Below are 12,648 nucleotides of genomic sequence, written 5' to 3' on the forward strand. Positions count from 1 at the left end.
AATCAGGTCATAGCCAATGAGGCCTCTGTGTGGGCATGGCCTTCTAAACTTTTATCTTCCTCCCTGGGCACAGAACACACTCTCCCTACAAGACATTCCTGTTGACAAGCCAGATGGAGCTGTATTGATGGATCCAGAGTCCTGGAGCTGGAGAAGCCACGTGGAGACCTACACCAGTAGTGAGATGCTTCCACTTCCACTGGATCCACAAGACTTTCCACCCACTGCCCTGTGACCTTTCTGCATTTGATGGCATTGCATGTGCTGCAATGAGTCTGAAGAGGAATTTATAGACTGGTATCAGACTTATAAATTTGATCTGAGCTGGACTGGGATGTTTTCTCAATATATAAAGCTTTTATATAAAGCTCTTTCTTTTATATAAAGCTCTTTCTTACACACCAGCCTCCTTAGATTTCTTTATCTAGTCTAATATACCTCCCACTTAAAAAAAATTAACTTTATATATTGCAGTTAGTTAGATCTGCCAATAAGCATGTACAATAGGTTGTGCTAAATAAAGATAATTTTGTTTATAATTGAAACTTCATTCATAAAACATAATGGTCCACTAACAGAATTTATAAATATTACAGCTTTCACCTCTATTCTAAACAAAAAGAAAATAATGAATCAATGCAAATAATTTAGAAATAAGCACTTTATTTTTTAATTCCCCCAAAACTGAAACAATCATTTATATTAATTGCAATGGCAATAAAAATTAGAAATAAATTTGTTAACTCTTGAAAACACTTTATGAGCATAAAACAAATTTAAAGGAAAACTTAAGTACTTCTTTCAAATTATAGATGATCTGGCTGCTTATGACATACTCACCTACATACAAACAACACATACATTTAAAACAGTGCAAGATTTAATTAATTTAGGACAATATCCCAACCAAGCCCAACCCAGTTTCCAATTACCTGTGCAAGTTTATAATCAATCATAAGTTAACCCTTCCTATTCAGAAAATGTCACACCAAAAAAACAAACACAAAAAAAACCAAACCCAGAATTCAAAGTGTAAAGACTTCAATGTAGCTGCAATCATTTTATATACTTTTACTTTTATGGGAAAAAATTATTTTTCCTTTAAACAATATGTCTAAAAGAAAACTTATCATTTCCTATTCTTTTTCTAAATTTAAGAAAACATGTAATCTTCCTTTACATCTGGTAAGTTCAAATATGAATTGATAGTGGGGTAATTTAGATTTTTTACAAAAGCTCTAAAGAAGAGATAAGCACAACTTACTATATCTTCTTTAAGAAGTATGAGCTGGAGTGTCAGGCATTCCTAATGTTTTTGCATATCTGTATAGAATGCTGCTCTTAAAAATAATAGCTTTGAAAAATAAACAGTGAGATCAAAATATATGACTGGAAGATGTCAATAAAGGTCCCCAAAACTATCTTTGTTCATGAAATCAGAGAATATGTTTTAGGAATTTGTCTTGCTAGGAAAAAAATTACCACTTCTCTTCCTTTTTCTTTTTTCTGATTCTCACAAGTAAGCATCAAAAGACTTGTCTCAAATAAATATTGATGTAGATGTTGATTTCAAGGGCAAACAACTTTCTTAGAGTCTATTTCTCATGCAATTCACCATTTGTTGAAAGCAAGGCAGCACTGTTCTGGTGTAAGTTGTCAACGGACTCCTGTGGAGTATTCCTTCTGGAAGAGTTTATTGGGACCAGCAGCTGATTGGCAGATGTAGGTGTAGCAGCATTTGGTGGCTTTGAAGAGGAATTAGGCGGGAGTCTATGTTGACTACTCTCCTCTCCATAAGTAGATGGATGTCTTTTCCTTCCAAATTCTTCACTGATAGGAGGCTGCAAATCATGAAACACACATAGTTGACAGCTTTTACTATTAGCCCTTTCCTTCATGCTATTTTAATTTTAAGCTGCCAGGTTTTGGTTGGGGGACGGGGGGACTGTGAGTGAAAAGATACCTTTTTTTTTTTTTTTAAAGCTAGCTTTACAGGACTTTTCTATAAGAGGTGTAAGAATCAAGAAATATAGAAGACTAGACTAGTATTTTCATAGAGGGCCAATTTAAGACAATGGCTACCTTTTGACAGCTTCCATTGTATGTAAAAGAGGTCTGACTTATTTCTGTTCAGATAGGACAAGAATCACTACTATAAATGACTATTAAAAAGTGGGAACATCGTGCGATGTAGTACTGATGAAGAACACAGCTTTCCCCCAGATCCTGGATGCTTCCTCCCTCCAACTACCATGATCCGAATTCTACCTTGCAGGACTGGATAGGGCAGAGGTTGTGCACTGGTGCATATGGGAGCTGGAGGCACAGGGACTCCAGGGTGGATGATACCTTCAGAACCAGGGGTGTGAGGGGCGATGCTGGGAGAGTAGAGGGTGAGTGGGTTGGAAAGGGGGAACTGATTGCAAGGATCCACATGTGACCTCCTCCCTGGGAGATGGATGGCAGAGAAGGGGGGGAAGGGAGACTCTGGATAGGGCAAGATATGACAAAATAACAATGTATAAATTACCAAGGGCTCATGAGGGAGGGGGGAAAAGGGGAGGGAGGGGAAAAAAAGGACCTGATGCAAAGGGCTTAAGTGGAGAGCAAATGCTTTGAAAATGATTAGGGCAAAGAATGTACGGATCTGCTTTATACCATTGATGCATGTATATGTATGGATTGTGATGAGTTGTATGAGCCCCTAATAAAATGTAAAAAAAAAAAAAAAAAGTGAGAACACTGCTGAACTGCTTTGGTAACCCTAGAAAAATAACTCTTGATTCTAGTGGTGCAGGCATTTACAATAAAATGACCCATCCAATCCACTTACACAAAACTGCAAGACAAATGAATTCAACAGCAAACTCAGATGGACCTAGCACTCCTCCTTCCAGATAATTTAAGTCTGCTTTTAAAAATTTCTGTAATAGATTCTCTTCACCCCCTCCGCTCTCTGTTCTTTTGTTCATCTCAATTGTTCCCCAAAGTGTTCCTTTCCTCTTGGAATCAAATTGTTGATATCTACTACCCTGCCTATACATATGAACATACTATTCTTGCCCTAACATTGTGGGGCACCCTACTTCCATCAGAACCTTATAAAAAAACTTTAAGTGCCTAAAAGTATACTAAAAACTGAGAATTCTTCAAATTGTGAATTAGAAAGTAATTAAAATGAGAACTTATCTAAACAAAAGTGAACTGAATTATACTACGTACAGTTATATTGTATTGTTCAAAGTCATAGGAAGCTTTATGAAACAAAAATATCAAAATGTGAAGCTATTATTTTCTGTCATTGCCTTAACCTATTTCTGAAAACAACTGTTTCTATCTCTCTATGCTAAAGCCAAAGATTTTATAAACTTGTAAAGTTTTTCAATGAAATTCTTGTAGGACAAGCCTCGCTACCTTCAAAGAATGAGTAGGTGGATTGTCATGATGAAAACAAAATTCCTCACTTTCCTGGCCTTTTTCATCCCCCAACAATGTATTTTTCAAATTTTTTAGTATCTTTCTAATAAGTCCCTGGAATAGTCCTATATCCTTCAAGAAAATCTATCAAAATTACCTCTCTGGCATATTCAAACAAACAAAGTCACCACAACCTTCTGAGCTAACTTTTCTGCCTTGCCTAGAAATTCAAGGGTTTAACATATCCCATCAGAAGCTACTATTCTAATTGGACCTTCTGTTTTGTTTGAAGGCACACAATCATGACTAGTGTACTATTGAGACAAGTCTCACTGATCACTGAGACAAATTTCAAACATATCTTGTTTGGAATAAACCCTGCATGTATGAACTAGAACCCTCGTAGCTTTTGTACTCTTAAGTAAGATGTTAATACGGGGGGTGGGGGGTGGGTGGTGGTGGTGGTGGTGGTGGTGGTGGTGGTGGTGGTGGTGGTGTGTGTGTGTAAGGGGTAGGTTAACAGACAAAAAAAGTGTATTGTTTTTGCACCTGTTTTAAAAGCTGGTATTTCTCAACAAAAGTTAAATATAAAAATTAAAAACAAAGAGAGCCATTGGTATGAGATCAAATTGTAAAGTTAATAAAAAGAATACTGAAGGGGAATCCAAGACAGATGATCCCTTCAAGACCAGAGGTGAGAGTGGAAATTCCAGGAGGGTGGAGGGAAGGTGGGGTGGAAAGGGGGACCCAATTAAAAGGATCTACATATAAATAACCTCCTCTCTGGGGGATGGACAACAGAAAAGTAGGGCGGGGGGAGACGTTGGACACTAAGCTATGACAAAATAATAATTTATAAATTATCAAGGGTTCATGAGGGAGGGGATAGCAGGGAAGGAGGGGGAAAAATGAGGAGCTGATACCAAGGGCTCAAGTAGGAAGCAAAGTTTTGACAATGATGATGGCAACAAACGTACAAATGTGTTTGATACAATGGATGGATGTATGGATTGCGATAAGAGTTGTACGAGCCCCAATAAAATGATTAAAAAATAATAATGAAGGACTTAAAACTTACATCAACGCGGAAATCTTCTAACCTCTTAAAACTACAGAGGTATTCCTGAAGTTTTGGGTCAATAGATTGTGTCTTAGATTGAGAATATTTTAGATAAGCCCAAAACTTTTCTAGTCCATATAGTTGACCTAATAATAAAGAAAAATATACATTATCAATTAGATAAAACTTTTAAAAGGTGATTTATAGTGAACATGATCCAACCAGTGATTTGGGGATAAACTATTTATCTTACACTATATATTTATCTACAGTTTTTGAGAATTGGATATATCATGAATTAATGATAATGGCAGCTAACATTTTAACACCTATATTGAGCATTTGCTATACGACAGGTATTTGTCTAAGTGCTTTATTATATATCTAAATTGAATTCTGTAAGAAAAGTCTTCTTGTGTGTACTATAGATGAGGAAACTGAAGTTTAAAAAGGTTTTTTTTTTAAAAAACTTGACCAAAATCACACAAATGAGCACAGTGAATCCCAGGAGTGCCAGAACTTACTGGGGCAGTCTTGTTTTCTTGGGTCTCAATCATTTTCACTGTTGACTGGATATAGCCTTACAATTTTCTATCGCTCTCTATTAGTGTAAAATATTTTCTTTTCTGACAGGTGTCTGCCTTATACAGGCCGGGCCGGTTTTTGTAGGTTTTACTGCAGCAGAAATAGGATGCATATCTAGGATCCAGCCAAAGAAACAGTTGGGAGGAGATTTTGTCTAACATCTCACAGAAAGTGCCTTCTTACTATATAGTGCCCCATCCTTCACCAAGAACCACCAATAATGGTTTAGAGTTTAAATAGTTTGCTCGAAAGGAAAAAAATTATGAATTCCTTCCCTAGATATTCATAGACTTAAAATTTCTATAGAGAATAAATATTTTTATTTTTACCAGATTCATAGTCTTTCTTGGTTTCTTCTTGGAAATCCTTAAAAATTTCTTGTCTAAATTTTTTTTCCAGTCCATAACTATAGAACCTGAACAGACATTCTAACCCATACCTGTGGAAAGTGAATAAAAATTTTATAATCAAAGTTTTGCTATGACAATACATCATCTCATATTTAGCTACGTGGAAATAAGCACACATGGTATAAGTAATCCCAAACAAAATTAAATTTCTAAATGCATTTTTAATATGTAGGTTTATGTTTCATCAAGAGTTGATCCTTTAGTAATCCATGTAGTAATCCAAATAGCTCTATTTTTGCTGATTCCATCGTAGGCCCCATGAAAGTATAAGGAACCCACAGAACAAAAGAAACCATTTGACAGCTCGAACGTGGCTTCCTTAGAAGGATAGTTTTCTCTTTTCGTTATCGATGGGGATTTGGTCAGTAGACTGAATAGCAAATTAGGAGTGTTTTAGATTTTTTCCAAACCCAGTTTTATATTGGTGTTTGTGCCTGGATAAATCTTCTAGAATATAGTCTTCACTCCAGATAAAGACCGTACCCCGTTGTCTTGGATCTTAGGTGTAGTTGGCTCCTTCAACTTCATTAAGATATATTAATTACATAGCTACTGAGACCCCCAATTCTGGTGTAAAATATCATTAATTGTAGACATTTTGCTAAAAGAGCTGTAATCACTGGGTAAAAAAAGATGCTAATTCTTAGGTAAAGCCATTTTCCTTCAAGGTTCATGAGTCAGGAGAATGCTTTCTTCTAAGTACACTTGTTTCTGAGTAAACCCCAAACTGGGAGCTATTATAAGGAGGAGGAGCCCATGTGGCCAGGAACTGGAGCCTCCTGCCAACAGCTTCATCCATGAGCTTGAAAAGAGGATCCTTCAGCCAGTGGGGAGTCTCCAGGGACTACAGCTCTGCCCAGTACCCTGAATACAAACTCACAGGGCACCGAGCGCCAGAATTGCCCAGCAATCTCTAAAAACCTTGTGAATTAAAAAATATTTGTTGCCTTAAGCTGCTATGTTTTAGAGTAATGCTCTATGTACCAATACATCCCACCCTCCAATTAATTTCACTGTCCAAACAAAATCAAGACATTTCATTACTATGTTTACTATTATTTCAAAACTCTAAGTAGAAAAATATTAGAAAATAGTTGACCTGTAATTTTCTTTTGCATCTTCCCAAGCAAGTTGTCTAAATTCCTCATACATTTTTTTATTGAAGTGATCTCTGAGGAAAAAGGACCAGAAACGAAAGAGGGTATTCATTTCTTGGGACTGGCCAATTCCCAAGCGTTTTCTATCTGGAGAAAGTTAAAATAATAGAACATTTTTTTCATATAAGGCATACTTTCAAAATTCAAGATAATAGACATTTTACTTTTCTTAATGAAGAAAGCAGAAATGTGAATCTTCAAAATGCATTTAGGTTTTTTCAAAGCTGAAGACAAATGTTAATCTATTTTCTACCTCACTGGTAAAATTTTAGAAAAAAAGGAGGTAAAGTTACAATGTATTTATGTGTTAATAGAAACAGGAGCAATATGCCAAATTCTATGTTTTAATGTCTGTCATGCAAAAATTTACAGAGACATTTACTTAAGATGATTATAAGAAAATAAAAATGCCTATTTTACTATTAAATAACAACTTAAAAATTTTAAAAATCATATTTTAATGTTAAATATAGCCAAATAAACAACAGGCATCATACCGTTCAGACATCTTCGACGATACTTGTGGTACACTTGTTGGGTAAAGCCATTTTCCTTCAGAAGTTCATGAGAAGGATGCTGAAACTTTGGCAATGAATGAGGGGTACACCCATAACTTCCTACTAGTGGTGTGCCTTCTGAAGGTGATGTAGTATTTGAACTGCTTCAAAAAGGGAAGAAAAACGCCTTTTAACAAAAGTACAAAAACCAAGTATTTAAACTAATTTGCACTGGATTTCTGCATTGAAGGAAGTCTGAGTAACCAAAAGTTCCTAAAAATTTGCCTAAATTAAAGAAGCATCTAAAGTGCTATTTATGTTCAACACATAGGTAAATTCACAAGTTGATAAAACATGTCATAAAATTATCAAACTAAAACAATATAAGTAGAATCAGGTAACTAAATAATCTGTTCATTTTCAAGATCTTTTATAAATTTATTTATTTAGTATTTTATTAATTTAGTTAAAATTTGTTCAGAGTATTTATCATACATACTCGTGTATAAGCCGAGTTTTTCAACACAAAAAATGTGGTGAAAAACTGGGGTTCGGCTTATACACAGGTCAATGGTGCCCTAGCAAGGTGTAACATCTCGCTGCCCCCCTCCCCCACACCCAGGAAACGGTCAAGCGCCCAGTATCTCGCAGGTGATTGCCCTTTCTCTGCTGTTCATTCAAACCCCTGCGGACACTACAGGGCTTTGAATGTTTACTCACATCTAACCAATCAGAGCCGTACTATGACATGTATCTTTGAATAAGCCTTTTAAAGACCGTGTGCGAGGGATGTGGCATGAATGAATGTCATCTGGTAAAGCCCGACTAACAAAAGGAGGACATTTCCTGAAGCCTGACATAGAGTTAATAGCAAAGTGGTTCCAGATGCATCGGAAGACATTCCAGAAGACATGGTACGATGTGCCTTCCAGAAATGTAATATTAGTAATGCTGTGGATGGTAGTGAAGACTGTGCTTTTTATGACAATGACAGCAGTGATGGTGATGACGGCGATCTCAGTGAGGACAGTGTCTATGATGACCTCACACCAGCTGAAGCTCTGCATTGGGATACGGATGATGATGAGGAATCCAGTTTTGAAGGATTTTAACTCTACATTTTAGCTTGGTTGCTGATTGAGCTCAGGGAATAGTACTCTTAAGGTATCATTGTTGATACCTTATTGTTTTTGTTAAACCTATTTTCCACTTACTGTGCTGGTTTACTAATATTAAATTGGGCAAGTAAAAGAAAGGAGTAAAGTCTGGCATAAAGATTAAGGCAATAATCTCATTATCCCAAAATCATACATGCAATTCTAATTCTTGAAATCAATGCCTTGTTGTTTCCAGGCTATTATTCAAATCCAGGTCTTCTTCCTGTTTTACTTGAAATAACTAGATTCCTTGATTTTCCAGACCCACTCCCCTCTATTTTGTAACTAACTTGATCTTCCTACAGCACTAATTTAAGTCTGTGGTTTTAAAAATGTTGTAATGTTCTCTATGAGCCTTAAGGGTTTCCAAGAACCTTTAAGGAAGACTGCTAAATTAAGAAATTTTCATACTAAAATATTTGCGCTTTTAATTGTGTTGCCATTTCTAATGACCACACAAAAGCAAGTGTCCCCAAGTTGTATTTATCAGTCACTGTATTCTTCACCTGCTACATATTTGAAATGTGGGGGGGGGGGGGCCAGAGAAGAGGGGGGATCTGCAGGAACACCAGTTTACCTTAGGGATGCATTTAATGAAGCGTGAAGATTGAGGCAGACATAAAGAACTTGTTGTGTGGCATATTGAAGTAAAATGACTGGCTTAAGTACTCATGTAAGTTTTGAGCTGAACCAGCTATTGTTTTCATGGAACACCATTTTTTTTAAATGTTACTGAAAGTTTTTTTTTTAACATTTTATTAGGAGTTCATACAACTCTTATCACAATCCATACATATACATACATCAATTGTATAAAGCACATCTGTACATTCTTTGTCCTAATCATTTTCAAAGCATTTGCTCTCCACTTAAACCCTTTGCATCAGGTCCTCTTTTTTTTTCCTCTCCCTCCCCGCTCCTCCCTCCCTCATGAGCCCTTGATAATTTATAGACTGTTATTTTGTCATATCTTGCCCTATCCGGAGTCTCCCTTTCCCCCCTTCTCTGCTGTCTATCTCCCAGGGAGGAGGTTACATGTGGATCCTTGTAATTGGTTCCCCCTTTCCAACCCACTCACCCTCTACTCTCCCAGTATCGCCCCTCAGACCCCTGGTCCTGATCATGCACCCTGGATTCCCTGTGCCTCCAGCTCCCACATGCACCAGTGTACAACCTCTGCCCTATCCAGTCCTGCAAGGATGAATTCGGATCATGGTAATTGGGGGGAGGAAACATCCAGGATCTGGGGGAAAGCTGGGAACACCATTTTTAATTGAAAGAACAACTGACAAAGTATAGCACAAATGAAGTGAGGAAGGACATATAAGTATCTGCTATAAAATTCTTACACAATGTATGAAATTTATATAACAGAAGTAAACTGTTATGAGTTAAAAATGTATAGTCAAGTCTAAAGAACCAGCGCGCGCACACACAAAACCACACACAAATATAAACCAAAAATTGTAGAAATAAAATAGAATTAAACTCATTTTTTAAAAAGAAACAGCAAGAGAGAAGAACAGAGAACAGATCAGACAAATAGAAAATAAATTTAAATCAAACTATATTAATAATTTTATTAAATGCAAACAGTATAAACACACCAATCAAATGAAATTGTCAGAATGGCTAATAAAAAGCAAGGCAAAGCCCAAGCATACTGTTAATATAAACCTACTTTTGTTAAAAAGAAAGATACAGAAATGGTCATTAAAAAAAAAGTGAAGACCAATACATACTAAATGCACCAATGACTCCACGGCTATTACAAGCAACATATCTCCCTTATTGCTGAAAATCAATGAATGAATGAATGAATGAATGAATGAATTATGGTGAAAAGTAAAATGAGACATCTGGGCAATTGGCACAATGTAGTTTATATGAGTTTTTGAGCCTGTGAACCGGTACATATTGCTGCTGTCTTTACGGATGTCCTGTCCTGATTTGATTTGATTTACGGAGGCAGACTTACAAGGTTCCAACTGGAATGAGGATTCCTCACATCAGTGAACATACTGGTCTCCTGAGAGCACTAGGTTGATATAAATGGGTCGTAGAGAAACCCAAAATGGGGAATAAAGGCATGAAGTGGCTGGCTTTCATGGGTGGGGAGTAGGAGTACGTGCTTATAAGATTATGGTGCAGGTGTTCACACAACTGCAATTATTAGACATACAATATTTTTGTTTCATTCACTTATAGAATATTATGCTTAAAAGAGGCTGGCACATTTTCAGTTGTATACATTTTAGTTTTATCGTGCTAAGCACAAATGTCATTTTACTATTATCTTTGTTTTAAAAATTATGTATGCCTAAAAAGTTGAGTAAAGGTTTCAAGTTGACGAGGAGTGGTTTGCGGTAGTTACAAAACTAGAGGTAGCCAGTATTCAACCTGTCAATCAGGTCTGATAGTGTCTCCTTGTGGGTGTGGCTTTCTCATGAAGACAGCCCTGGAAACCCCACCCCTCTGTCTTCGCCGTCCTGCTTGTAAGTAGCTTTGGGACCTACCGGAGCCCTTTAATGCTTCTATTACCATTGGATACACACGATTTTGCACCCACCAGGCTGTGATGCTCCGGCATTCTGCATCATTGCATGGGGTTGCATGAGTCTAAAGAGGGGCTTTTGGACTTAAATTGGACTAGGATGGGTTGTTTTCCTGGTATATAATTATTTTTTATATAACGCTCTTTCTTACACATATATAAATGTCGCTGGATTTGTTTCTCTTATCAATCTGGCCCCAAATACTGATATTTTTCTTCAAAGCTTTCCCCTAGAATGTCAGCTCTTTTCATTCTACACTCTCCCTAGAAGAACTTCTCAGATAACACTCACCACTCCTCTAGCCCACAGACACTGCTGTGTGGTCAACCCATAGACATACAATTGCACTCTAGAGACCTTTATCTGCATCTATCACACACTTCCAAGACTCAAAAGGTCTAAAACTAATATCCCCACTTCTAAATTGTTTGCACCAACTCTTCCAACTAAAAAATTAAGGTAATCTCTAAGTCTTGGTTAACACAGTATACTTCCTGAAGACACTTTTCTACTGTATTTACACTAGGTGTACAGGACGGATCATTTTGATGCATTTACATTTCCTCAATGAAAATTACAGAAAGCATTTGCATTTACCTCCTAACATTTAGGCTGACTTTTATTTGTTTAATGAGACAAATATATATCCAAATTCATTTTCTTATATGCCTTCTAATCTTGAAATAAGCGTCAATTTGATGCAAACTTAAATTGAGTACTAATCCCAGAAACTTGGTTTCATTCATGAAAGGAATGCTTCAGTAATACATATAAACAGTCAAAAAAGTTCTTAAAAAGTGAGCATCAAGTGTAAAGACAAACAATGCAGTAGAGATGGTCATATTAACCAATCCAAAGGACCTTTGCGGTACATGGATCCCAGTATTTCACATGTTGTATAATGTGAAATATTATCAATTTTATATAAACAGCAGCACAGTCTCGTGTACAGATTGTTAATGTATAATTACATTGTTTTAAATTTTTTTTGAGAAAATGTGGTTTGGTTCATGTGTGAATTTGACATGTGCCTGTTGAGATAGGTTTATGAGAAATGTCTGAATGCCTGGGGCTCACATGGAGAGCAAATGTTTTGAGAATGATGAGGGTAAAAAATGTACAAATGTGCTTTCCACAACTGATGTATGTATGGATTTTGATAAGAGTTGTATGAGCCCCCAATAAAATGATTTTTTTTAAAGTCTGTAAATCTATAGTTAAGCATGCCACTATCCTAATCTTCTATTAAATGTATCACTTAATTATGAAATCCAGGATAGGTAAATCTAAAGATAGTACCCTGGATTAATGGTTTCTTGGGGGCATGGCAGGGGAGGCTATGGGGAGCTAATGAGTATAAGAAAGAAGAAAATGTTCTAACACAGATTGCGGCAATGATTATACAACTGTCCTTGATGTGATTGAACTATTTAACTGTATGATATGGGGATTTTGTGCCAATGAAACTTCTATGAAAATTTATTATTATAATTGCTTGCCTGTCAATTAAACTAACTCACTCTAATCTTTCCAGTAACCAGTCAAAAAAGTTTCACAAAGCTACGTTTTCAAACAGAAAAGCTGCAAAATAATCATTCTGAAAATATGAAGTATATACACAAGATAGGTTTTAAATAAACATGAGAGAATTCGCAGTAATCACCTGTGTCGTCTCTGCAGAACCAAACATACCATGCTTGTGGGGGCATACGTGGCAATCCAAAAAGTTAGCTCAATAAATTTTTTGAGCTAAATAGAACAGTCTCTTTTTAGAAGTCCAAAGAAAACCTCAAAACTCAAACTCACTGCC

The 12,648-nt window shown here is 36.4% G+C and overlaps 1 protein-coding gene across 3 annotated transcripts in view; it reads right to left on the reverse strand.

Annotated features, from left to right (window-relative positions):
* Positions 1-643: 643 nt before the first annotated feature.
* Positions 644-12,648, reverse strand: part of LARP1B (La ribonucleoprotein 1B) — a 95,248-nt gene continuing 83,243 nt past the window's right edge. For 2 of the 3 annotated variants that reach the window (XM_075543814.1, XM_075543811.1), the window contains exons 15-19: positions 7,127-7,290; positions 6,572-6,716; positions 5,392-5,501; positions 4,496-4,623; positions 644-1,841 (exon numbers count right to left, since the gene is read on the reverse strand). In XM_075543814.1, coding sequence (XP_075399929.1) covers positions 1,596-1,841; positions 4,496-4,623; positions 5,392-5,501; positions 6,572-6,716; positions 7,127-7,290 — 793 coding nt within the window. In that variant the 3' untranslated portion in view covers positions 644-1,595. The remainder of the gene's footprint in view (positions 1,842-4,495; positions 4,624-5,391; positions 5,502-6,571; positions 6,717-7,126; positions 7,291-12,648) is intronic. The other variant, XM_075543813.1, reaches the window with a different exon arrangement.

Source organism: Tenrec ecaudatus, chromosome 3 (genome assembly GCF_050624435.1).
Source record: "Tenrec ecaudatus isolate mTenEca1 chromosome 3, mTenEca1.hap1, whole genome shotgun sequence".
In the NCBI taxonomy this organism is placed as follows: Eukaryota; Metazoa; Chordata; class Mammalia; order Afrosoricida; family Tenrecidae; genus Tenrec; species Tenrec ecaudatus.